The sequence below is a fragment of the Marmota monax genome, unplaced genomic scaffold (assembly GCF_021218885.2).
Source record: "Marmota monax isolate L192 unplaced genomic scaffold, Marmota_monax_Labrador192_F-V1.1 WCK01_AAM20220418_F8-fsc00006, whole genome shotgun sequence".
NCBI classification, from domain to species: Eukaryota; Metazoa; Chordata; class Mammalia; order Rodentia; family Sciuridae; genus Marmota; species Marmota monax.
In genome coordinates this window covers 16,886,772-16,912,422 of record NW_026693712.1, presented here as the reverse complement: position 1 = coordinate 16,912,422, position 25,651 = coordinate 16,886,772, and the positions used below count along the sequence as shown (strand labels likewise).

Below are 25,651 nucleotides of genomic sequence, written 5' to 3'. Positions count from 1 at the left end.
AGGGGTAAGGGGGACAGAGAATAGGGTGATTCTATAGCCCCCTGGCTTTTCTGGGGTGGGGTCTCTGGAGTTACAGGAGTAAAGACCCCAGCAGCACAGCTCCCAAAGGCACCAGATGACCCAGCAGCCTGTACCCTCCCCTCCCACACTTGGGCCACCCCTGCCCCAAGCTTAGACTAAGTCAAGCAAGGGCCATACCCCTGAGTCTCCAGCCTCCCAGCCTGGGCCCCTGGGAAGCCGGAGAGGTATGGGCCAAGGCAGTGGGGGTTTCTGGAAGGAAGAGGGGCTGAGGCTTTGAGATGGCCACAGTGGGAGATGGGGGCTCTGCAGGATGCCGCTCACACCCTGGCCCCCTGAGGTGAAGAAAAGAACCCCACCTCATCATGGCTGACTGGGCTTCTCTGCCCCCCAATCTCCCCTCCCCCTCCCTCATGGGACCTCTGACCTTGGTGAAGGGAAGCCCAACTGGAAGAAGGGGGCCTGGAGCCCAGGGTGCCCTGAGGCAGCCCTTCCCACCCCCTGAGATCAAGGCAATGGTGGTTTTACAGGCTGACGGGTCAGTCATGGCAGGGGCTGGGGGTTGAGAGGCAGGGAGGGGGCAGGGTGCAGGCCCCCCCATATTGGAGGCAGCTACCAGCCACCCCCTGAGCAAACCTTCCTGCTCCCAACTCACCCAACCAGGCCAGAGGCACAGTCATCCCACCCCTGTCCAGCTGCCCCCCCACAGCCTCAGGGCCCCTCTGTGATGCTCATCTGGACGTGGGAGGCCAGCCTGAGCGGGGATCCCCCCCAGGGCACAGCGCAACAGTTCCAAAAAAATAGAGATTTGTATTTTTTAAAAAAAATTAAATAAAAGCCCAGCTCTGCTGATAGGCGAATGTTACCCCCATCCCCACCCCCACCCACCCGTTGTTTCCCTGGCCTGCACCCCATCCCACCTCGGCCCAGGGGTATTTACAACATGGAACAATAGAGGCCTGGGGGGGGCACTGCGGCAGGGAGGAGGGGCACAGGGCAGGTCCCCCCCCAGAGGGGTCCCCCTAGACAACACAACATCAACGAGAAAAGTTGCAAATCAGGCAGAAATGGGGACATCATTCCAAGGTCCTTATATACAGACACTGCATGACCAGTAGGGAAGTAGGGAGCTCAGATGGGACCAGGCATGGACACGTGGCAGGTAGGTGGGCCAGCCCAGGAGCAGTACTGGAAGACAAGGCCTCCGCCCTACTCCACCCCTCCCCATCCCACCTTTGGTAACAAAAGCCCTTCAGGGAGCCCCTGGTGGTCAAGAGTTTCCTCTGGAAGTTCCAAGGGCGAGGGGCTCCCCAGTTCAGCCCTGTTTCAGGGCTGAAATGGGGCATGCTATCCCCACCCTGGTTGGTCATGTGGGAAACTATGAGTTAAAAGTGTGCTGCCCACCCTTGACTCCACCGTCTGCCCAAAGAGAGGGGGTACTCCCTAGAAGTTGAGAGAAGGGAGCCCAGTTACTGTAGAGGAGCCCTCTTGGGCATCAGCTGGGAGGAGCCCCATAAAGGGGAAGAAGAGGCTCCTGGGAGCTGGGGGATGGAAATGAGGGAGAGGACTTGGACCCTGCATGGGGGAAGGGCCAGTGTGGTCAGGAGGCCAGTACTCCCCCACACTGGGGGGCCCTGGCCGTGGAGTCCACACTGGAGGGGTCAAGAGTGGGGGCCCTGGAATGGGCCCATCTGGGAGCTGGCCGGCGGCTAGGGGAGGAGTAGCCGGCCGGCCAGAAGGGGGCTCACAGGTAGATCTCGCGCTTGGCCGTCTGGGCAGATGCCGGTGTGGCTGCGGGTGGGAAGTCCGAGGTCTGGGTCAGGGGGATTTCCTCCAAGGTGGCCGAGTCCTTGCAGGAATCATGGCTACTGTGGGAGAAGGCACTGTAGGAGGGCAGGAGGCGCACGGGGGCCGTTTTGGTGTTCCGGTCTTCCGGGGGGCTGGGGCTGCCGGCGCCCGCAGGCTCCTGCCCTCCTCGGTCCTGGTAAGGCACGAAGGTGGAGAGTTTGAGGGCGCTGCTCTTGGTCCGGCGGCTGGGAGATGACTGGCCAGGCATCCAGCATGTGTCAGAGTGGCCAAACTCGCTGCACTCCCGGGTACACGTGCCCGTCATGGCAACATCAGGCAGAGGGCGGAGGTCTGCAGGAGAGAGCAGGGAGGACAGTCATCGGGCATGGCGCCTGGAAAAGATCTGCTCCATGGTCTCCCACTGGTATCTACACAGGGGTGTGGGACTCTTCCTGCCCACTGAGCTCACAGGCACACACCCTTCAAATAGACACACACCCTCCCACTCTCCACCAAAAGCCCACTGTGCACATAGCCCTCTCAGATGCACACATGCACACACACAAAAACCTATCCTTAAATAGACACGTTCCTTCAATAGACACGTTTCTTCTAGTCTCACCCACCCTCCCCTGCTTTTCTCACACACCCACCAAATCTGCCCTCAGACAGGTGCACAAACACACAACTCATCTGCACACATGTCGTCTGTCTCCAGACAGGTTTAAACATGCAATTCTACCCCTTGGTGTTTGGAGGAAACCCCCCCATCCTCATTTAAGAACTCACCAGACTCCTCTCATATCTCTCTCTCCCTCTCCCTCTCCCTCTCCCTCTCTCTCTCTCTGTCTCTCTCTCTCTCTCTCACACACACACACACACACACATACACACACACAGTCTGATAGGCATGGACACACATCTGTTGCACTGGACAACTCTGTTCTCAAACAAAGATGGGTACATACCTTCTGTCTAAGGCTCCTCAGACCTCCTGTGCTCCCACTTATCTTGGAAGCCCTCTCTGCCCAGCACGGGAGGCCTTGCTTTAAAGCCAGGGGGAGGGGAGAGTTTCTATGCAAGATGTTCATACACAAACACACACTCATACACCCACAAGCACACTCATGCAGCCCCTGCCCACCTCACTCCAGCCCCCTTGCCAACCACCACCCCTGGCCTTTCCCCGGCTCCCTGCCCAGAAGAACACCCACGGGAACAGGAGTTGGCCGCCTGACATCAGCAGTAGCCGGTGCGGTTGCTGGGCAGCAGGGATCTCCATGGGAACGGTTGGGCCATGAGCACTTCCTGTCACAGCTGCCCCTATCCCGCCCTCGCTCTGGGATAGCACCAGGCAGTGACCCACCCTTAGGGACATAACTGAGCAGCACTGCCTGGGGCAGGGCTCCCCTGGCACCACCCACCCTGGCTTGGCCTCTAGCCAGGGCAAGGTGAGGAGGGGACAGCTCTGTTGTTAACCCTCAATGTGCCAATCTTCAGGGCAGAGTTAGGGGACCCAGTGTGGCACGGAGCACTGGTGGGCGGGGCTGGGTGCTGGGCAGAGTCCCACAGACCCCAGACCCCAGAGCAGCTCCCACATACCTGGCACTCTGCCTCAGGGCCTGCTCCGGCCAGCCGGCTCTGCGCGGGCACAAAAAGGACGAGACGGGCATGAGATCACACATGGAGGGGCAGGCGTGGGGCAAAGGGCCCTCTGAGACCTAGGGCCAAGGAGATTTCGACAGGGCCCTCTGACTGAGGGGTGGGGAGTGGAAGTTTTCATCTTTTGGAGAGGGGTGATTTTGGATTGAAGGAGGGGATGAGAACCAAGGACAACTCCAAGTTAAGAGTCTCGCCACCCCAAGGGCTAGCTTATTCAGGCTCCCCATCTTCACAGCTGCCTTGGACGCCTTCATGCACACACAGCCATGCACATACACATGCACAGCGCACACACATTCTGACAGTACACATCATCCATCTCCACGCTGACCTCTGCTCAGGCCCACACCTCCCTTCCATCACCCACCAAACCCCTCCCAGACAGTCTTTCCCCTCCCAGACCTCCCTGCAGCTCTTCCTCAGCCACAGTTTCTCCCACTTCTCTCTCCAGGGGGTCATCCTATAATTTTCTGAGCTCCTTACAGCATTTGGGTTCCATTCTCTATTCTCAAGGCCCTCCCACCTTATTAGGGGGCTACCATTTGCCTTTAAGTTTTCCTCACCGTTACCTGAGCCTTCTGGCCACTGTTCTCAGGGTCCCTGTTCCCAGGGAGTCAGTGAAAGGTAGTGCTGAATGCAAGGGCTCTGGTCTCAGAGAAACCTGAGTGTGTATCCCTCCCAGGTCTGCTGCTTCCTAGATGTATGAATTTGGGCAAGTGACTTAACCTCTCTGAGCCTCAGATTCTTCCACTGTAAAGTGGGCACAATAAAGTTCTCAGATCAGAGAGTGGTTGTGAGGAGTAAACGAATATATACCTGAAAGCACTCAGCACGGTGAATACTATTGAACACACAAGAAGAACTCAATAAATGGAGGATATTTTTAAGGTCTTGTCACCATTCTCAGGCTTCTACTCATTCCTGGGGTGCCTCGACCATGCCGACGCTCCTCACCATTCTCAGGGTGCTCCATCTCTCCTATGCTGCCATCGGGGGTGGTGCGTTCATAGTGATCCTCAGGCAGTGCCAGGGGACCGAGTCGGGGCCCCGAGGATGACTTGCTGGATGGTGTTTCAGATTCCTCCAGGCCACTATCATAGTAACTGTGCTGGGATGGGTCCTGCAGCTCCTGAGCCTGGCTGGTGGCCGAGAAGGTGACACGACGGTGAGGTAACTGCAGGAAGAGAGAGTGTCACTGCTGGCTGCCAGCACCACACCAGGCCCCAGCCCCAGCAAAGCCCCCTCAGGCCTCAGCAGCAACCAAGAAGTCCCAGCCCAGAGCACAGCGTAGACCCCAGAAAGCAGAGGCTCCAGTAGAGGACTGCTCCTCAATTCTAAGACAGCTCCCAGAACAGCCAAGTCCACACAAAGAAAGTCCCACATAGCTCAGGCCTCAGTGTTATTATAGCCCCCAGGCCACTCTAGTCACTCTGTCCAGCATGACTACTTGTTACAGCACAGCCCTTCTAGTTCTGGTTTAGCTCCTCGATACAGGCACAGTCTCCCTTTAATTTCAGAACAGTCCCTGATAAGAGTAGAGCCCAACACCAGAACAGCACAACGCCAGCCAATTCCCCAAATGCCAGCATGGCTTCTAAACACCAGCACAACCTCAAGCTTCCAGAACAGCTTCCTAAAAGCAGTACTTCTAACTCCCAAACAGCTCTCCAATGCCAGAATAGTCCCCTAATTTCCCAAGAGCACCTTCCAGACTCCAGCTCCTCACCTGTCTCACTGCTCTGTTACTCCCATGGCCTCCATCCAAATGAGGTGCCAACTCTTTCTCATCCTGTTCCTCATCCTGGTTTGAGTGCTGAGGCCACCTCAGGATTCCCTGCTGAGTACCACCCACCACCCCCAGCCTCACCTCATTCCCCTCCAGAGAGACCTGGGAGTGGAAAGGGGTGGAAGGGAACTGGAGAGGGAGCCTGAGAACAAGCCAGGGCACCTGGGGTGGGGGAGCAGAACAGTGGAAACTCCCCTGTCCTCCAGATCAGCAAACAGAATACTGACTGTAGAGGGCAGGGCCCTGAAAGGAGACTGGCATGGGGGAGGGAATGGCATCCATCAGAAATTAGGCAAGTTGGCCTCAAACGGAGACTCCTTCTAGGAAATAGGAAGGAGCTCCAGGAGGGGCCTCTGGCTTGGTGGAGTTAGACTTGGAGCTTAGACTGGGTGCTGGGGTTCAGGAGAGTGGAGCAGTGGCAGGCTGCTTCCAGCCAGCAGCCCCCATCTGCCTGCCATGGGTTAACAATCAGCCCAGGAACCTGGCAACCTCAGCCTGGCACTTGGCACAATCAGCCAGCCACCCAAACACCCACCTGGGATTTGCCACTGGTTTTCCTGCCAACCAGAAACTAGGAGTGTGGAAGGCACCTCCAGGTTCCCTGGAGGCCAGGTGGGAGCAGCAGGGCCCAGGCCCTGCCACTGACCCTCCAGACTCCTCGAATCCTCCCTGCGTTGGCAGCACTTTGTCTTTACTCTCTAGCTCTCAGTAGGAGGTTGTGAGGATGACCAGAGGAAGTGGTCCCAGGTCTGCAGACCTCCCTCCTGATTCCCCCTACCACACACACAGTCTCCATCTGACTGCGGGCAGCTGGGGTGGGGAGGCTATCAGGACAAGGAACTATGGCACCAATGGGAAGGTGGCCCAGAACTGCCCCACCTTGGGAACCTATACTGTGATCCCCAACACTGAAAAATTTGGGCGATGAGAGATGAGGCCCCCAGAATTAACATGCACATTTGGGGTTGGGGTTATAAAGGAGCATAGTCCTCTTGCTTTTGGGGTGAACAGGCTCCAGGAAAGTTCTGGAAGGCACAGGGCAGAGTGGTTGTGGGTGTTTCTCTTTTCACTTTTCTTTTAAGACTTTGATTAGCAGCTCTCCCTCCCTATAGGGCTCACATCTGGTAATGGAGGGCTTCAGTTCTGCCCACCAGGCAAGTCACCTGAACTCTTTTCCTATGATGTTTTTCTGTAAAATGGAGGGTTGGGTTGTATTCAACAAAATATTTCCTATAATTCTATGACTATCAAAGCATCAAAGCCTGGAACTGAATCTAACTCCAGTTCTGATGTTTGAGGCACTTGTTGGATCATTCTAATTAGCTGCCCCTTCTGACCCTTCAGATTCAACAGGTCTGAAACCGAATTATTTTTCTTCAATCAGCCTCCACAGAGACAATGATCTCATCACCATTCCATTACCCACACTCAGAAGGCAGACCTCCATCCATCTGGGAATCCTGGCAGCTCCCCACATCCCATATCCATATTGGCCTTGAATCCAGGGGGTCCTTTCTCCCTAAATTCCTCCAAGTCCACCCATCACCCCCATTGCCACCCTCTTAGTTCAAACCTTAGAATTTTGACTTTGGACCTTCACCTCTGCTCCTCTTTAAGTTCCAGTGAATTTTCTAAACTCAGTTCATCTGAAAAATGCCTGAGCTTTCAGGGACCTCCATTTCCTTTGGCAAGGCATCCATGTCCTCCACAACCTACCGTGCTTTCAATCTCATCTCTCAGCTCTCTCCTGCACCCTCCACTCCAGCCCAAACACTCCTCTCTGGCCTCTCCCTGCCTCCAGTGTAGTCATGCTCACTCCTGCCTCAGGAGTTTGCTCACACAGTGACCATAGGCAAGGGGATGGGACCCTCTTGCCCAAGTCCTGGCTCATGGTTGACAAGTTGGTTCAGAATTCACAGTCTCTTCCCAGAAGCCCATACCATGCTCCTCAAAAAAAGGGAAAGACACTCTGGTCAGATAAATTCAGGAAACTCAAGAGCTGAGTTTAACCCTTTTCCCCCTTCTTGCATGGTTTGCAGATCCTTTAATAGGCTAATGATAGTGAATCTCTTACTATCAATCACAAACCCTTTTTAAAATAGCACATGGATAATGGGAAATTCTGGAAATCAGATTTTCTGATGTTTTGTGTGAATTTTGGTTCAATCACTAACTAGTTTTCACTTCTGAAAAATGAAGAATAGGAGGACCTACCAGCTCATATCAGTCATGAGGACTGAATGAACTTAGATACCTGCACCTAACCTAGTAAGGCCTCAAAAAATGGAAGTGAATAGCAGCAATCGAAGTAGTTGCTTGGAACAAGTTGGGAATAGATTTACTTTGGAACTTCTCACTTGACATGATTTATCTCACTTGTGTCTTGGGCTACAAGTACAACCATTTTTTCATCAAAGAGTCTGAACACACAGTAGGAGCTCGGCCCATGGTGGTTTGTTTTTGTTTTCAGTTCTGGGGATTGAACCTGAAGCCTTGCACATGCTTGGCAAGGGCTTTACCACTGAGCTATATCCCCATCCTAGCATATATATGTTTTGTTTTGTTTTTTGGTGCTGGGGATTGAACCCATATCCTTGTGCATGCAAGGCAAGCACTCTACCAACTGAGCTATATCCCAGCCCCTGGCCTATATTTTGATGATGACAACAGGTGGTATGGCTTGGCTGTGTTGAAATGTTGGAAGAATATATTCGGTGTGGCTCTATGGATGGATTGGGTTGAGATGGAGCTGATGAGGGAAAAATCAGACCTGGGAAAGAAATGAAGGAACTAGGGAAATGGGGAAAAGAAGCAGAGGTTATAAGGCCAGAAATGGAAGAGAAAGAATGGGAGTTGCTGGAGGTCACGCTATAAATATTTAATTTGCCCCAAAGAAATATGATTCAGTCACATCTCACTTCCCCACTCCTCCAAAGTCCTTAAGAGGTTTTATTTTGGAGGTATCCCAGGGCATCAGGGAGTTTGTAGATGGTATCAAGGAGAAAGCAGGCGCCTTGGACCTCCTGGGAGTGTCTTGAGCCTCTTCGGTCACCATGGAGATAGGTTGCCTCTGGCCTCAGAGACTCCCCCAGGACCTGAGGCCCCTCACCCACACTTTAGCCTCCCTTAGGCACAACCAAGGACAGGACAAATCAAGGACAGGGCAGACCTAGGAGAGCAAGAAGTGAGAGATGGAGAGAGAGAGAGTGAAGGCCAGCAGCCCTGCTGGTCAGAGCAAGGAGCTGAAGGAAGCACCCAAGAGTGGAGGGGCAGAGCAGGTCATGGCAAAGACTCAAGAAGTCCCTTGCCTCTCCCTGGGCCCTCCCTCCCTACAGCCCAGGCCCTGATCACAGTGGGGAGACACAGGGCAGGGCTAGCTAATTGCTGGGTGTAGGTGGTGTCATGATGAAGAGGCTGGGAAAGGGACTTGGGGGAAGATCTTGGCCCTGAGGGAGGGTGACTGGTGTAATAAAGAGGTTCTCTGGCGTCACCAAAGGCAAGCAGGCTGCTTGCTACACCACAGGTGGTCTGGTCTGAGGTCTGTTGAGCTTCCCAATTGGACAGTCTGGAAAAATTAAGTCTTGGACCATGGAGACAGCGCAAGACTTGTGTGCATCTCTACCCACCCTTATTTGGAGAAGGGTATCATTCTTAGGGAGAAGGTCTGAAGCATGGGGCAAGGGAACAGGCTACCAGATGCCTCCATTTGAAGGCTGTTCAGGAGGGAACTTTCCCTAGACATGGATTTGGGTGTGGGGTGGGTGGGGAGATGGTATGCTAAGATAGGGTTGCAGTAGAATAGGCAAGTCTAAGCTGGGAAGGGGTAAAGAGGAGGGATGGGGAAATTGAGGCAGGACCTGAGGACCAAGGGCTGCTTCCAGTCTCTCTCGCTTCTTCTCTCAGTTCCAGGAAAATAAGAAACCAAAACTCCAAAAATAGAGAACTTTATTGTCAGGGACAAGTGTATAGGGCTGGGGTAGGGGATATGGGGCCCAGCCCCGGGTGAGGAAGAGGTTAATACATAGTACACAGAGAAGGCACAAGTTGGGAGGACCCCCTCCCTAGCAGATTCCCCATCTGGTTCCCAACCAGGACCCTAGATCTCCCTGTTTCCCCTCTAGAAAAGCACCTATGGCTGGTCTCAGAGACCCAGGTTTGGAATAGACATCTTCCCAATTTTCCTGACCCCCATTTCCAAACCCTTCTGCTCATCTGCCCATCAGCCCCAGCAGCTGGTCCAGCATCCAGGGATCTGACAAGTCACAGGCCTCTCCCCAGTGGGGAAGGGGCAGGGAGGAGACCATAGAGCATGCCCTCCCTTGGTTTCCACTCAGCCTAACCCCCATGCCTAGGTGAGGCAGCAAGGTCATTAAGGCCCCAGTGTCTCCAGATCTGAGGTCCCACCTCCCACTATGGCTCAGGCTGGCCCCCAGGTGGACTAGTGAATGCGGCAGGAATGCTACACCTGCTGTCATTCCCACACCTCGGTCCAGATGGCCCCGACATAGGGGTGGGGTGGGGGCCGGGGCGTGGTGAGCCGAAAGGGCTGGCCTACCTGCTTGCTGGGGTATTTGGGGGGGTTGGTGCGGTAGCTGTAGTCGGAGTACTGCTCAGAGCCCGTGGACGTGGTGTCCCCGGTGCCCACAAATGTGTTTGCAGGCGGCAGGTCCTGCACCACTTGGTGCTTCTTGGAGGCCGAGGGTGACTGGGGCTGCAGCTGGATGGAAGGCAGTGGGGAGTTAGAACGGTAGTGGCGGCCCAGGTCAGGGCTACCTGGTGGGTAGTTGAGGGGCAGGTGGATGCGGGGACTGTCCCCAGGGGCGTCACTCATCAAGTTGAACTTGAGGGACTTCTGCAATCCAGCCTCATCTTCGTCCTCCACTGGCTTCACAGGCTTCGGGGACTTGCTCTTCTTGCCCTTGCTCTTGTTTCCCTTGGAGGCTTTGCTGCTGGGCTTGGGGGCATACAGGTCCTTGGTCTCTTTCTTACCAGCCTGATAGCCACTCTTGGCCTCCCGCTGCCGGCAATAGCGCACAAGCACTGCCAGGGCTATGAGCAAGGCCACAGCCACGACACCAGCCACCACACCAAAGAGGATATTGCCACGCTGCTTGGAGCGCTCATATTCTGGGTCGCCAGCAATGTCGATATCCAGTGGTGTGTCCAGGCTGTGACCCAGTAGGGTCTCCAGCAGTGTGCGGTTGGCTAAGGTCTCATTGACATAAAGATGGACCAAGGCTGTGCCGTAGCGTGGAGGCTTGCCACGGTCACTGACCTTCACCACAAGGCGGTGCAGCCCGTGGTGGCGCCGCTCAATCTCCTTCTCCAGGGTGATGGCACCTGAATTTGGCCCGATCTGGAAGAGTCCATAAGGATTGCCACCAGCAATGCTGTAGGTCAGCTCAGCGTTGACACCAGAGTCAATGTCCTCGGCTGTCACCTGGCTGACAGTCTCACCAAGACGTGTCTGGGGGGTGAGCAGCCGGTGGGAAGTGTTGGAGGGGGCAGTAATAAAGGGTGCGTTGTCATTCTCATCTAGTACATTGATGGTGACGCCAACGTAAGCTGAGCGAGGTGGGACGCCGCCGTCCACCGCCTTCAGCTGGAAGGTGTAGGTGCTCTGCTGCTCTCGGTCGAAGCTCAGGCTGGACAGGATGGTGCCTGTGCCGTTCTGGATGACAAAGTCACCATTGTCTTGCTCCACTGAGAGCTGCACCCGGGCATTCTCCCCCTTGTCCCCATCGATGACAGTCACCATGCCCACTGGACTCAGCGCTGGCATGTTCTCCATCACTGAGAAGTTGTAGCCACTCAGCATAAATTTGGGGTCATTATCATTGCAGTCCAGCACATTGACGAGGACGGTGGCTGTGCCCTGGAGGCTGGGGCTGCCCCGGTCAGCTGCCACTACTTTCAACTCATAGCTGTCTCTCTGTTCCCGATCAAGGGACGTCTTCACCCGGATTTCTCCATTCTCAGGTGAGATGGTAAAGAGGCCCTGGGCAGCCGGCTCAGGCTCCAGAGAGTAAACCAGCTCTGCATTAGAGCCGGAGTCAGCATCGCTGGCAGTGACCTCAGCCACCACTTCACCAGGCTTGTTGTTTTCTGGAAAGGCCACCTCCGTGATGCTCTGGGTGAAGACAGGGGCATTGTCATTGACATCCACCACCTGCACCTTGAGGGAGTTAGTGCTAGAGAGAGGGGGGTTGCCAGAGTCCACAGCAACAATTTCAATGGTGTAGTCTTTGACCTTCTCGTAATCAAGTGGGGTGGTGGTCTGCAGGAAGTACTTCTTCTTGCTATCACTGCCCGTCTCACTGGCTTGGCGAAGTTGGAAGGGCACGTCACCTGCTACCACACAGGTGACAGCTGCATTCTCTCCCTCATCTCGGTCAGATACCTGTACCAGAGCCACGGCTGTCTCCTCCGCCACATCCTCTGAGATGTTAGCCATCCCATCTTGATGGGTCACCAGTCCTATGCCTCGGATCTCAATGGTGGGAGCATTGTCATTCATGTCCTTCACAGTCACAACCACTTGGGCACGGGCACTCTTGGGGTTGGCGCCTCGGTCCTTGGCAAGCACAGAGAAGCGCAGAGTGCTCAGGTCCTCACGGTCCACGGGGCCCTGAACAGTGATGAGTCCAGTGTTTCTGTCCAGTCGCAGAAGTCGCCTCACAACTTCAGGTGCCTGGTGGAACGTGTAGTCGATCTCTGCATTAGCGCCTTGATCTGAATCATTAGCTTTCACCTATAGGGTAGAAGCAAAAAACAAGGAGAACAGACTGGGTTAGACCAGGGATAGCAAGTTCAGGGGTACATGTGTGCTGCCAAAGTCCTTTCCAATGATCATGGCAAACACAACGAATCTGACTTAGTGCCCTTTCCAAAAGTGGCATGTGTACAACCTTTTCCCCAGCCCTGGCACTTTGGCTCTTTTCCTGAAGAGCCCAGATGCAGCCTGCAAATCCTCAATAGTGATGCAAACTGCCAGTAGAGATGGTACATGGCAGAATTAAACTCCTTCTCATTCCTCTACTGGTCCACCCAAATATGGCGGTTAGGATCTAACCAGCAACACTTTCATCCAATTAAAGTGGCTCCTAACCAACTGCTGAGATGGAAAGGTGTGTGGGTAGCAGAGATGGTGTGCATGCATGCACAAACACGCATATGATTGTGAGCTGTGTGTGCTTATGTGTAACCATGAGAAGGTATGTGTGAATGTGTGTATGCAAGAGTGGAGAACCACATGCCCACCTGGAGGCTACAGGTGAGGGAATTTCTTCTGAAAGCAGCCAGATAGTGATGTGGGTCAGAGGGAGCCTGCCAGGCCAGGCCCAGCCACTGCTCTGTTAAACTGGGGAAACCTGTTTCAGCAGTTCCTTCGACTGCTGGCTGGTGCTGGCAAGGCACCAATGTGAGGAATCCGGCCTGAGCCTGCGGCCAGGAGGGAGGGGTTGGTGCAGGCCACAGAGCCTGCTGGCAGCGGGCTGGGCTCCCAGCATCAAACAATGAACTGTCTGTCCCTTTGCAGTGGGCACGCCCTCCCACGCCAATGCCGACGCGCACTGGGTCCAAGTCTATACAAACACGGGCAGGAATGGGACAAAAAGAACCAGGTGGAACTGGCCATGAGGTACCACTTCTCGAGTGAAACATGAGGGTTAGGGTTAGGTCACCACCAGGGCAAAGTGATGGCAGGGCAGGGTGCAGAGGGGGATAGGCATAACTTGGTAGACTCTCTAAAACAGAAGTCTTGGGTTCAAATCCTAGCTCTACCACTTCTCAAATAACTATGTAACCTTGAGCCAATTATTGAACTTCCTCAAGCCTTAGTCTACAAATGTGTAAGATGGGGATTAATCATGGAATTGATTTCACTGTGGAATATTAAGTGGGATGATACATGTCAAAATGTCAACTCTGCCTGATACATGGAGAGTGCTCCCTAAATATTTTTTTTTCTTTTTGTCCATCAGCCTATCTATCTGTCCATCTATCCTCCTTTCTGTCTCTGCAAAACCAGTTGCTAATACCATGCGGGGCACTGCAGGTAGTGGGATCTCAAGCCACTGCTTGTCTGGCCTTCTTCCCCTTAGAAGGGACTCATACCATACCTGCTAGGGCTTTTATTACAGAGGTTCCCAGCTACCCTGCTGCCTGTTCCAATCTATGAGGGCCCAACCCTAACAGTTTCTCCTACTGCAGACCTGAGTCTTATCTGTCACCAACTATGTGATTATGCGCCCCACTGTCTCTCTGTCTCTAGATTGGTGGCTCAGCCCTTTATCTGTCTCCTGCCATCTGTCTCTGTCTCTGTCTGTGACTCTTGACTTCTGTCTGTCTGCCTCCTGTCCCTGCTAAGTTCTGATCCTGCCTCTTTCCCATCACCTGTTCTCTCCCATCCTCTCTTTTTAGCCTGTCCACCTCTCAGCTGACCCTCTGTCCTGCTTTTCTGCTGTATCTTGCTGGGAGGATGTAAAGCTGTTACACGCATAGGCTATAAAAATCCACACTGTGGGACGTGAGCCATGGTGGGCTCTGAATCTATCAGCTATGACATTAGGCAAGTTTCTTAATCTCTGTGAGCTCAGATTCCCATCTGTAAAATGGGGATATGCTCACTTACCCTGTACTGTAAGAATTAAATTATATAATACACATGGTGTGTTTAGAACAGAGCCTGGCACTTAGGCTATTATTATTCACCATTCCCACTGTCTGTCTCCCTTTTCTTTCTCATCCTCCTGTCCAGATTCCAGTCTACCAGTTCCGAAAAAAGATGAAACTCCCACCACCCACTTCAGCATGGGGACCTAGGATGAGGGTCTCCTGGGATGGGTGATGGGCTCCAGGGCAGCTGAGCCCTCCTCAGCTCCCTCTCATCAAACAGACAGCTTCAGCCCGTGGAGAAGGAAAAAGGAGCTGGGCTGGCAGGAGGCCAGTGCCGAGATGACAGCAGGAGATACGCCCACCTGTCTGCAGGGACGCTTTCTTTGCTCCCTCCCAGGCCCCAGCCCCACCAAGCTGCCCAGCCCCTGGGGCAGTTCCCATGGAGAGGAGTGCTGAGAACTTCCATGAGGGGAACTGACCCCCGCCTACTGTGCCAAACACCCCACACCCGTGGGTGCCCCATGTCCAGGGGCAGAAGCGAGTATACAAATACCCCTGTATGACTTTTCAGAACTTGGAGGAAGTATCTGACTTAAATGATCTCATTGGACTCCATCAGGGAGGGGTGCAGTGAGACTGTATCCCCAGTTTCAGGAAAATCCCACCTGATTAAAGGGCACCTGCTCCTGTTTGGGAAGGTTCTACCTGATAAAAAGCAGCCCTTTTGTTCCACCTTAGCATCCCTTGCAAGGGGAGAAGGCTCTCCTTGACTTGAGGGGGAGTTTCATTTTCCAGAGTTTCTAACTCACATCTGCCTTGGAGAGGGGTAGGCACTGTTCAGATGTGATGTCACTTAACAGCTTGATAGAGAAAAATAAAATCACCAGTTGGGTGGTGGGAGGGTCTCACCTGACTAGGGATGGGGAGAAGAAATCTAGACACAGTTCTGACATTTTTATCCCCTAAGTGAAAGGAGTTCTCAGCTGGTTGGGGTGGGCTCCCATTTTTAAAGGTGGGTCACCCTGACAGGAAGATAGAGGGGATCTCTCACCTGAATGACCGAGTGGCCTATGGGACTATTCTCAGACAGCTCGGCCTCATAGGAGGGCCGCTCGAACTTGGGAGCGTTGTCATTGGTGTCAAGCACAGTGACACGCAGCAGGGCACTGCTGGCACGCGGGGGACTGCCACCATCCTGAACCTTAATGGTGAGGTCGTAGGAATCCCAGCGTTCGCGGTCCAGGTTGCCCATCACGATGAGCTGTGGCTGCTTCTCCTCCTGGTCCTCGGCCACCTGCAGCCCAAACAGCTCCTGGGCCTCAGGCCCAGCCTGAAGCTCATAGGATGCCACGCCATTGGGGCCAGCATCACGGTCTGAAGCCAATGGAATAGGGAAGAGCGAACCGATGTTGGTATTCTCAGGGATGGCCAGAGTGATGACTGGTGAGGCGAAGTTGGGTGTGTTGTCATTGATGTCCTGTACCTCTATCTGGCCCTCTAGCAGCCGGGGACTGCCGTTCTGCACGAGGTCTGTGATAGACACCTCAAACTCCAGGATGCAGGGCTCACCAGGGAGCTGGTTCTGGCATTCACGGAGCCCCTCACGGTCAATGGAGGTCTCAGTGGTGAAAATATCACCTGTCTTGCCATCCACTCGAAGGTATGGGGCACCTACCTCTAGTTTGTACAGGTGGCCCACATCTGGAAAGCCATAGTCGGCTGCGAGGCTCCCAATGAGGGTGTTGGGTGGCTGTTCCTCTGGTACCTTGTATACTACCCGAGTGGCGTGGCCTGTGGATGGAGCCAATAGGAGCAGCAGTACCAGCAGCAAGGGGGGCAGCAGCAATCGCTGCCCCCCAGGGCCCGGGCTGGGCCTCAGGGACCCCATCCTGGCAGGCTCTAGAATCAGGAGGGCTGCAAGGAAAAGAGGCAAAATGGAAGCTGCTCTTGAGGACTGCCCAGAGCCAGGCCCCCGCTGTCCCCCTTCCACCTACACACTCTTCTCCCACAAGGAGATTCAATCCTAGCCCCAAAACCCAGTTCCAGAAACCAGAGTCCAGAACCCTGAGTTCTACCCACAGCTGGGTGTAGCAGCTGTGCCTGGCCCAGCTGGAGGATCCTGTAAGAGGCCTGGCAGGCCTAGAGTAGCTCCCGCCCATGGAACGCCCTTACCCACCTGATGTTCCCTGGGTCCCAGCCCTCCCTCCCTCCCTCCCTCCTTTCCTCTTTCCCTCCCTATTCTCTGCTTTGCCCAACACCTCCTTCTCACCAGCATCCTGCCTTAGTCACCCATGGTAATTACCCTGATACTGAGATACCGAGAGAGCAAGTGGTTAGGCTTTGGGCACCCCCAACTGGATCACCCCTTCCCACCTATGTAGTAGGAAAGAGATGCAGGTACTCTCTAGATGACCCAGTTTCTGGGGTCATTTACTGCCCATACTAGAGCTACTCAGGTTGTCTGGAGGGAGAGGGGAACACATCTCATTTCTCTCTTCTGAGATGCCACATCAATAATAAGTATATGAAGTGTGACAGGTCCAATTCCCTTTTCCTGACAATAATCACCCACAGCACCCCCACAAGGGTCCAACTTGAATCAGAACTAACCAAGACTTGTAAAAATGGCTAGGGTGAAGAATAGGTGTTAGCCCTCTCCAACTTCCCCCACAAACATGTGTCTAGGAGCATTTGTGTTTGTGTGTGTACACAAACACATATGCATGTGAACAGTTCCTAGGGCTCTTCTCTCTGCCTCTTTCCATGGGCAGGTGCACAAAGAGAATAGAGGTCAAGATTGGGGTCACAGGGCTGAATGGCCCTCAAATTGGCATTGGGAGCTGCCCTGACCTGTCCTTTGCAACTGAAGCCCAGCAGGTCTACCTGGGACAGAGCTTCGATGACACCACCAGCCTATCCCTGGCCCCTTCCCCACCCCCACTCTGGGTGATCATCTGGCTCCTGTTTGACCCCTATCCCTACACAGGTCCAGCTCCGACTGCACACCCCGCCTCTCCTCCTCTCTAACTGGTCCAGCCCCACCTCACACCTTCTTCTCCCTGCCCACCCCAGCTAGCTCTGTATGTCCTAGCCAATCACAAGCTGCATCCCCATCACCACTATCACCCTCTTCTTTCACCCATCTCTCCACCCCCTCCACTTCAAGGCTGTCCATTTGCTGACCCCAGTCAGACCTGTTAGCTGCTGGCCCAGTTGTGACTGCGCTCCTCTGCAACAAAATCATGGTGAGCCTCTCCTCTACTCAAATTCAAAGTCTCTAACAGCATTTCTGTGGAGGGTTCAGGCTCAGTCTCCTTTCCCCACTTCCCCTCAGCATACCTGGAAGACCAGCTCTACTTCTGGAATTCCCACCCCAGGCCTATTGATGACCACACCCACCCCACTGAAGGCAGGTTCTGGCCCCCCTAGGAAGCCTTCCCAGGCCTTTCCAACCCACAGTGACCTCTCCTTCCTCCAACTCACAGCCACTTATTGTCTGCTCCAATCCTAAAGCAATGAATCATAGGCTGCCTTGGACACCGCCCGCCTGTGTTGTTCTTTCTCCCGGCAGACACCAAGCATCCTGAAGGAAGGGGTAGAACTTTGTATACTCACTCCCTCAACCCCCACCCATGCGGCTTTTCGAAGCCAGGCCCAGAATAGGTGCTCATTCATGCATTCAACGAATGCTTATTGGGCACTTATAATCCTGGGTACAACAGTAAAGACTGGCCCAGTCTACCACGACAATGGTTCTAGCAAGAACTACCTGTCAATTTTGTTGGGCTGCCTCTCTGTACCCATTTGGCATATGTTAGACAGCAGTGGGGAGAATAGTTGTTATCCGAAGGCAAACCTCAGCTGCCCACTTCCTGTTTTTTGTTGTTGTTGTTGTTGGTAGTGGTGGTGGTACCAGGGATTGAACCCAGGGACACTCAACCACTGAGCCACATCACCATCTCTTTTTAAAATTTTGAGACAGGGTCTCGCTAAATTGCTGAGGCTGGTTTTGAACCAGCAATCCTCCTGAGTCACTGAGATTATAGGCATGCATCACTGTGATGCCAGGCTGCCCACTTCCTGTTTACGTGACCTGGAACAAATTATTTAGAGCCTCAGTTTTCTTATCTGAAAATAGTAAAGATACTACCTATTTCCTGGAAGGGGGCAGTTTGAGAAAATATAGACTGACTACCTAACCCAATGTAAGTACTTAATAAATGGTCTCTGGAAGTACTCAGCACAATTGTAGTTATGTCCTTCTTTGAAAAACTTGCTAACCTCTGTCACAAGACAGTAAGCAGAGTGGGAGAGTCTCTACTTTGCTTACTTCAACATCTTCAGCGCAGTCATACCGGGCCAGCAGCTGACAGGTCTGACTGGCACACAGTAGGCTCTCAATAAATAGCTTTCCAGGGACTGGTTATTTTTACTCAATGACTATCTGCTAATCCTGGAGCACTTGATCACGGGTTGTTTAGTTGACAACTTGCATATGATTCCCCGATTCCCTTTCTCCACCTAGGGGGCAGAGCAAATGCTCCTTGAATGCATGGTTCCTTACACATTTCAAACACTTCACCTCTTCTGGGGAGACTTCCCTAAACACAAGCCCCTCCTCAGTAGCTCCTCAGTATTAAAGTACTCAATGTGTGTGAGGCCATTATCAAATTAGTGTCTATGTTTATTCTCAGCTACAATCTTAATCTCTTTAAAGGAAGGAGGAGTATATCTGATGCTCCATTTGGATCTGCCCTCCAGCCACATCCCCTTCATCTGCATGGACCTTGGCAAAGAGTTCATTTTATCATTTCAAGTCCCAACCCAAATCCATCCCCAAGGGACTGTCTCCAAAGAACCCCATTCTCTCTTGGGTGCCTTCACCTGGCCACCACCCTCCTCCTCCACATACACAACATGGGATAACTGTGCAACCCTATTCTCTGTGTAAGCGTTGGCAGGTTAGGGGTTAGATGGGATGCCCACGGGAATGACCCTGAACCTTGCAGAAAAGAGAAATTTCACAGTAACTGCTTGCCTGTACTCCCCCTCTCCAGATCAAGGTTACTTAACCATTCAGGCAAACCTTTAAGAATTTTACAAAAACCACAGATTCAGTCTTCAACTTGGGACTTCCTCCCCATCTCAGGGTCAAATACCTGAGACCTCTTAGGTAGTCCCCCCTCCCCCGCCACCCCACTATTTCTCTCACCCTTAGAGGATCTCTTACTTCCAGTCGGCAGAGATAGAATCCAGAAGGATTACAGTATTCGGCTTCCAAGTTAGAACCAGGAGAACCACAGGGTAAAATGCAAGACAGGGAAAGCTTGGGGTCAATGTGCAGGGGTGTTCCTGAGATTCAGGAAGAGTAGAGGAATAAGGGCCTGGAGTGAGTCTTCCCCAGATTGGACGCAAGAGTTGGGAGTGGTAAACTCTGGGAGAGAAGCAGAACCTCTCAAGGTTGAAGCACCTGGAGAGTTCTTTCAAAATAAGTATTATCTGGCCCCACCCTTAGGAATTTTGATTGGAAGGTGGGACCGGGAGAAACCCCCAAGGCAATTGTGATGCAAAGGTCCCAGACAATCTGGGAACAACTCTGGGATACAATAGATCCACTGAGTTAAGAAACTGAACACTGGGGGGGTGTGTAGCTCAGTGGTCAAGGGCTTGCCTGGCCCGCACCAGGTCCTGGGTTCCATCCCCAGCATCAAAAAAGAAAGAAAAAGCCTGAGGCCATACAAACTCTCTCATCACCACACCACCATCATTGAGCACCACGATTACCATCCCAGCAGGCAAGGTTTCACTAAGGCACGGCTAAGCGTTTCATACACAGGATCTCATTTAATCCCCCCACCCTCTGAAACAGATAATATTCATTATTACAGCCCTGTCCCCGTATTACAAGTCAAATTGAGACTCAAAAATATATTAATCGTCTTAGGCCAGAGAAACAGTATGAGGAAGAGCTCGGATGTGAGAAACAGGGCTTCTTCAAATACCAGAGTCTGGAGGAAAGGCTGGATTCAGGAAGGGAATCAACAGTAATCCCTAAGGCTGGAAAGGGATGTTTATTGTGTTACCCCCACCTCCACCCCAGCACACAGGAACCTCAGCCCTGTTGCCAACACTGCCCACCATCAGAACAGAAAGGGAAGAGGAGGCTAGCCTTCTAGGATTGAACCCAGGCCTCCCAGGCTGTTGTGGCTCATTCAAAGGTCCATCAGGATATAGAAAGCCAGGTGACTTTCCCTTCCTGGGAAGGGCAGGAACAGCAGTTAAGTGGCCCTTACTCATCCCTGCCCCCACCACTTCTGAACTTTGTCCTCTGCAGTTGGTATGGGGAGTCGTTAGTCTCAGCGGTGGCCTTTGAAGCCACTGGTGCCTTATCTGCCCTTCCCCAGGCTCTGGCTGCCTTCCTGGGCAGGGGTGCTTCGCATTCACCCAGTGGCATGGGTGTCCAGGGGACTAAGAAGCCAGAGCTTAAGCAGGGACAGACACAGGGACCCATCTCCCTCAGGAGCAGAAGAAACATCAGGGGTATAGGAGCGACGGATGAGGGGACAAGAGTCCAAGGAAAGTCAAGGGGACCTCATCTGTATCCATACCTGGGAAGGGTTGATGACAGAGGTTCACCTGAAACCTTCATTTCCAGAGTTTTTGCTGCATGCTATGACCAGAGAGCTATGCCAGGTCAGGCTTTGACACCTCGGATGCTCCCTGTCCCCTGCCCCCAGCACTATTAGACAATAACCACTGCTTCCTCAGGCAAACACCAAAGGAACAGAGTGAAGGGTAAGCAAGTGAAGCTGCATGGGGTGGAGCTGTTCAGAGGCCACCCACAGCAAGCAAGGGCACGGCCCTCAGCTCTTTCCCCTCTTCCACCACCCTCCATTAGCTTCTGCAGACGTCCAGGCATCTGTTGTTTGGGGCCAGATTGTTTGTTTGAACCCTCACTTCACACTTCCTAGCTGTGAATTGTCTTTTCTGTACCAGTTTCTATACAATGAAATGGAAATTGGGAGTTATTTGGGAGGATTAAAGGAGATCTGGTGCATCTAAAGTCTATTATATTTGTAAAGGTCAGACATAAAACAGTCTCCCAACTCCAGAATAGAGCAGTTTATTTCCAGCATCGGGCACATAGTAGGTTCTTGTTTGTTCAACGAACAGTTGGCAAATCCTATAAAGGTAAATAAATATAATACATATCTTACTACTGCATCCTTTCCACTTGCCACAGGCCCTGGCAGATAGAAGATGCTTAATCTGTTGAACAGAATTGCTCTCTGCAGCACCAACTATCCTTGCTCAGGGCAGGAGCAGCCCTCACCCCATCAGAAGGGCCTCCTCCTTCACTACCTCCCCTTATTCAACCTTCATTCCCTTTTAGGTCTTCCCCACCTTTGTAGGCCCCCTTCCTGGCTTTCCACCCCATTCTTCCTAGTAATATTCAATGTTTTTTGGCCAGCTTCTCTGCAGAAGTAACCACAGTAGAAAGGGCTCTGGTAGGAGGACACCAGACCAGCCAGACACCCTTTTCCAGCGGAAGTGCCTTCAGGAATTGGGAACTGGGGATGGAAGGGGGAAGGGGAAAAATTAATGCGGCCAGACCAGAACTGAACCTAGGCCTGCCCTCTACCACCCTGCCTCTGGTCATCTCTGGAGGCCTCTCTTCTCACGCCTCTTTTCTGGATTCCAGCCCATGCCCTAGTCTAGTTATTACAGGTTTCAATCCCCTCAGACTCCCACGTCAAGAACGAAGGTAACACCCACTCATCCCCACACACACCCAGACCTCAGGGTTCTCACAAACACCTTCTGGCAGCTCCCTAGGACTGACCCAGAGCAGGTGCTGGAAGGCGCCCTGCGTCTTCCGGCACGAAGTCCTGGCCTCTGCTTGCTCGGGCGGCCGGGTCCGCACCGCTAGGGTCAGCGGGCGCTCCCAGAACACACCCAGCGTACGGAGTGTCTCCTCCCAGAGGCAGCTGAGCCAGTGTATAGTTGGGGGACCGCGGCGGCTCCTAGGGTTCGAGTGGCCCCGCCCCCACCCCAGCGGCGCCGGCCTCCTGAAGCCTAAGGCGAGGCCAGGCGAGCGCGCAGCGTAGTGAGAAAGCGCCTAGGCCAGCCGGTCACTTGCGTCCCCCGCCCCCCGGGCGGCCGCGGGGAATCCCTGCTCCTTGGCATCTCCGGCCTCAGCCTAGGGTCCCCCGCAAGCCGGCGCCGCGGCGAGTCGCGCAGCGGGCGCCGGGAGGGGGGCGGGGAGGAAGCCGGCGCCGGAATCACAAAGCCGCGAACCCAGCCGGGCGGGGACACTCTCGTAAAACCGATGCTCTCACGACCGGCGGAAAAGGGGCTCTTGCCCTACGGTCAATTCCCAGTGGCCTCAGCATCACCCCCAATCTTTCCTGCCGGAACGAATCGTTGCCCACCACTGCTAGGGAAACTGAGGCCAGAAGTCTGAGCTAGGGTAGCTGGGGGAGGGGGGAACGGGTGCGAGTCCATTTCACCCACCAGTTCTACTCCCGCGCCTGCCACGGTCTCCCTTCTGGCCCCCAGGCCTTTCCCCGACACACGACTGGCCTGCAGCCGGGACCGGGAAGAGGGGGCGCCCTGGTGTGTGACTGACCCAGGTGTGCGGGACCCAGGTGAGTCAGAGACCCAGGTGCCTCGCAGAACTCAGCTAAGTGGTCCGGAAAGGGTCGTAAACAGAGCCTCAGGCTTGCACCTTTTGCAAAGGAATCAAGGGCCTTGGAGCCCGGGGAGGCGGTATGGCGCGGCCAGCCAGGTCCAGCTTGTTCCCGGAATACTCGGCCGGTACGGCCCGGGAGTGGGGGTTGGGGGAGGCGCCCGCCGGGAAGCCGGTCGGTCCGGCCACAGGGCTCCCGCTGTACAGATATTTACAATAACAATGTCGCTATTAAGGTGACAGGGCGCTTGGGTCGGTTTCTCCCCACGGAATCTGGCCTCCGAGGGAGAGGGGCAGAGCTTGTCTGTGTATGCCCCGCAGGGTGTAATGTGACAGTGTTGGTGTAAGGTGTGTGTGACACCCAGTGTTAAGATGTGTGAAGCAGTAGGTTCCGTGTTTGTGACCGTGAGGCGCTGCTGTAGGTGCTTCTTACTGTGTTAGGGTGTGTGCCATCAAGGCGTGTGCTGAGACATTGGGTTGTGTTTGTGTGGGTGCAGGCGGTGGGAGCAAGTGAGACCTGTGCTCTGTGTACCTGTGCTCTGGCCAAGGAGTAGGGAACATAATTTATGTTAGGGTGTGTTCCTTAAAGAAATACGAGGATGGGGGGATTAGGTTTTGAGTGTTCATCTTGAGAACTATGGCCGTGGCACTCGTACACGAGGGCATGGGTTTGTGTTTGTGTGTCTATGTTGCCCAGTGTCACACCCGGTTGTGTTGTTGCTGTCTACGGACACAGGTTGTGTGTCCCTGCTGCTGATCGTGCAGACGCCGAAGCAGATTCTAAGCTGGTGACGGTGCCCCATTGGGCGCTGGTGTGCGGGAGGTATGTCTGTGTTCACATATGTTCGGATGTATGTATGCGTGTGTATGTCTGGTACGGTCCTCCAGGTGCCCGCGGAGAGCTGGAAGCGCCTGAGTGAGCTGAGCTAGTCGCCCAACAAGTGTGTGTGTGTGTTTGTGTGTGTGTTGGGGATAAGGTTTCTTGCTAGCTTCATCCTCGGGGAGCCCCCCACCAAACTGAGGGCCGCGCGCTTCCCTAAAACCATTTCCATCTCGCGCGCTCCTGGAGTCTCATCCCAGCCGCTCCAAGGCGCGCCCGAGTGCGCGACACCGGGATTGGGGTCCGGCTCGGTACCCCCTCCCCTCTCTCGGTTTCTTGTAGTGGACCTTGAGGCCAGGGTGCCCGGCTGCAACCCCCACTTGGTGTTCCAGCAGCCCCCACCTCGGCCCCCGCGCGCTGGGCATGGACTGGATCCCCTCGGCCTCGCTCCGCTGAGCGCCCCTCCCTCAGCTCCCGCCGGCCATGGCCGCTCCGGGCCCCGAGCCTCTGCCGCCTCCACCGCCTCCGGATCCTTACCCGCCTCGGGGAAGCACCGGCCGCCCGCCCCGCTGTCCATGAGCCGCTGCCGGCCCCGGCCCGGGCTGCGGCTCCGCACGGCTGGGGCTGGCTCTGCGGTTCGGGTTCCGGCTCCGGCTGACTCTGGGCACAGCAGCCCGGCGGCTTCGCGTCCGCGCCGCGCTCCCGCTCCCGGAGTGTGTGAGGCGGCAGCGGCGGCGGCGGCGGCGGCGGCGGCGGCGGAGCCAGCAGCGAGCGGAGCGCACAGCCCGGCCCGCCCCCTCCCTCCCCCTCCCTCCTGGCCCGCCCGCCTGCCTCCCGCCCGCCTCTCCGCACCCCCTCCGGCCGGGAGGTGGAGCTCGGGACTGCTCTGGTCCCGCTGGGAGGGGACCCTGAGCGCCGTTCCCTAAAGCCGGGACCCCCTCCCCATTGCCATCTCCCGATTGCCGGAGGCCTGGGTACATAGGTTTACTCCTCCGCTCTTCGCCTAACACTTATCCCACCCAAGCCTGCATCTAGGACCCCCTCCCGAATTCCCCTCCTTGCCTCACTCAAACACCTGTCCCCCACTCTGCATCCCTGGAAGTCGAGGCCGAGGAAGTGTCTCCCCTAGCGCTTTCTTCCCTGGGCACTTCCCCTTCAGATCCACGGTCTTCCCGCCCAGACCCCCGAATCTCCCCATTTGGCCCTCCCTTCCCACTGCGCTCCGGGGAAGTCCGCCCCTCCCCCCTCCTACCGAAGCCGCAGAGCGGTCAGCCTCGGTGGCCGCAGCAAGCCATGGGGGTGGGGCTATAGAGGGGACCGTGGGAGGCGGAAAGTGATGGGACCTGGGGGCTCTAGGTTGAGGATGAGGAAAATATACAAGTATGAGGATGAAGTGGCGTGCCGGAGGAGCTCAGGCTATTCGAGGGTCGCCTGATCACTTGCCCCCTGGGGTTGTGTACAGCTATGGCCACACACATTTTACCGGTGACATACACACATTCACACCAAGTCACACGGGTCCCTACCCCGCGAGGCCGCATAGTGTCATGGCCTGTGTCACACGCCCTCACAGTGCCACACGCTCTCTGTCACACTCACACTCAACGAGTCACACACGATGTCACACGCAGTGTCTCACACACTCCAATACTCGGTTTCTCCCTCTCAGTTCTGGCTCTCTGGCGCCATCTAGGGGTCCCTGAGCAGCTTGGGAAATACCTCCGGCGCTCCGGGTTTGGCACCCTAGGCTGCCAAGTGCCCCAATTCAATAGGACCTCCTGCCTGCCTCCTCTTAATAGGCCCAGGAAGGGTGTTCTAGGTCATAAGAATGAGGAAGGCTGACTCTAGCAAGGCTTGGTGCTGCTTATGGAAAGGCATCTTTATGACCGGTCTCTGGGTCTCTTTGCCTTAACTTCCTAATTTCTCATTCCTGTTCCTATCCTACCCATTTCCCCATCCCTACCATTCTTCTATCCCTTGTCTCTTTTCTCTGATTCCTCCTCTTCCCAGCTCTGACCTCTCTTCCTCTTCAGGGTAAGGGTGGAATTTGTGGCCACCTAAGGAAGCAAGCAAGGACTGTCCAAAATCTCTCCTAGAGCAGCAACTGCCCCCACACCCACACCCAACTGGACTCCCTTTCTGGTCTGTACCCTACACTCTGACCCTCAGCTCCTGCCTTCAGCTCAGGAACCCAAGTTTGGAGTCTCTGGATGGGAGGTGGGATCAGCTGGTGAAAGGAGGATCTGTCCTCTAAGTAACGTCTGTCTCTTGA

General features: G+C 54.6%; 1 protein-coding gene and 1 long non-coding RNA gene across 5 annotated transcripts in view; one reads left to right on the top strand and one right to left on the bottom strand.

Annotated features, from left to right (window-relative positions):
• Positions 1–911: 911 nt before the first annotated feature.
• On the bottom strand, positions 912–24,108 carry Pcdh1 (protocadherin 1). 3 transcript variants are annotated; one of them, XM_046460144.2, is made up of 6 exons: positions 23,917–24,107; positions 14,922–15,784; positions 9,810–12,005; positions 4,423–4,642; positions 3,409–3,447; positions 2,026–2,157 (listed from the first exon to the last, which is right to left on the bottom strand). In XM_046460144.2, the coding sequence occupies exons 1-5, from the start codon at positions 23,954–23,956 to the stop codon at positions 3,422–3,424; spliced, it is 3,345 nt and encodes a 1,114-aa protein (XP_046316100.1). In that variant the 5' UTR covers positions 23,957–24,107; the 3' UTR covers positions 2,026–2,157; positions 3,409–3,421. The 3 variants fall into 3 exon arrangements, with proteins under 3 accessions (XP_046316097.1, XP_046316098.1, XP_046316100.1); XM_046460141.2 differs by lacking the exon at positions 3,409–3,447 and having other exon boundaries at positions 912–2,157; positions 23,917–24,108; XM_046460142.2 differs by lacking the exons at positions 3,409–3,447; positions 23,917–24,107 and adding an exon at positions 20,479–20,497 and having other exon boundaries at positions 912–2,157.
• LOC124103498 (uncharacterized) overlaps positions 21,675–25,651 on the top strand; it is a 28,271-nt gene continuing 24,294 nt past the window's right edge. For both annotated transcript variants that reach the window (XR_006855208.2, XR_006855207.2), the window contains exon 1: positions 21,675–22,518. This is a non-coding gene — a long non-coding RNA (uncharacterized LOC124103498). The remainder of the gene's footprint in view (positions 22,519–25,651) is intronic.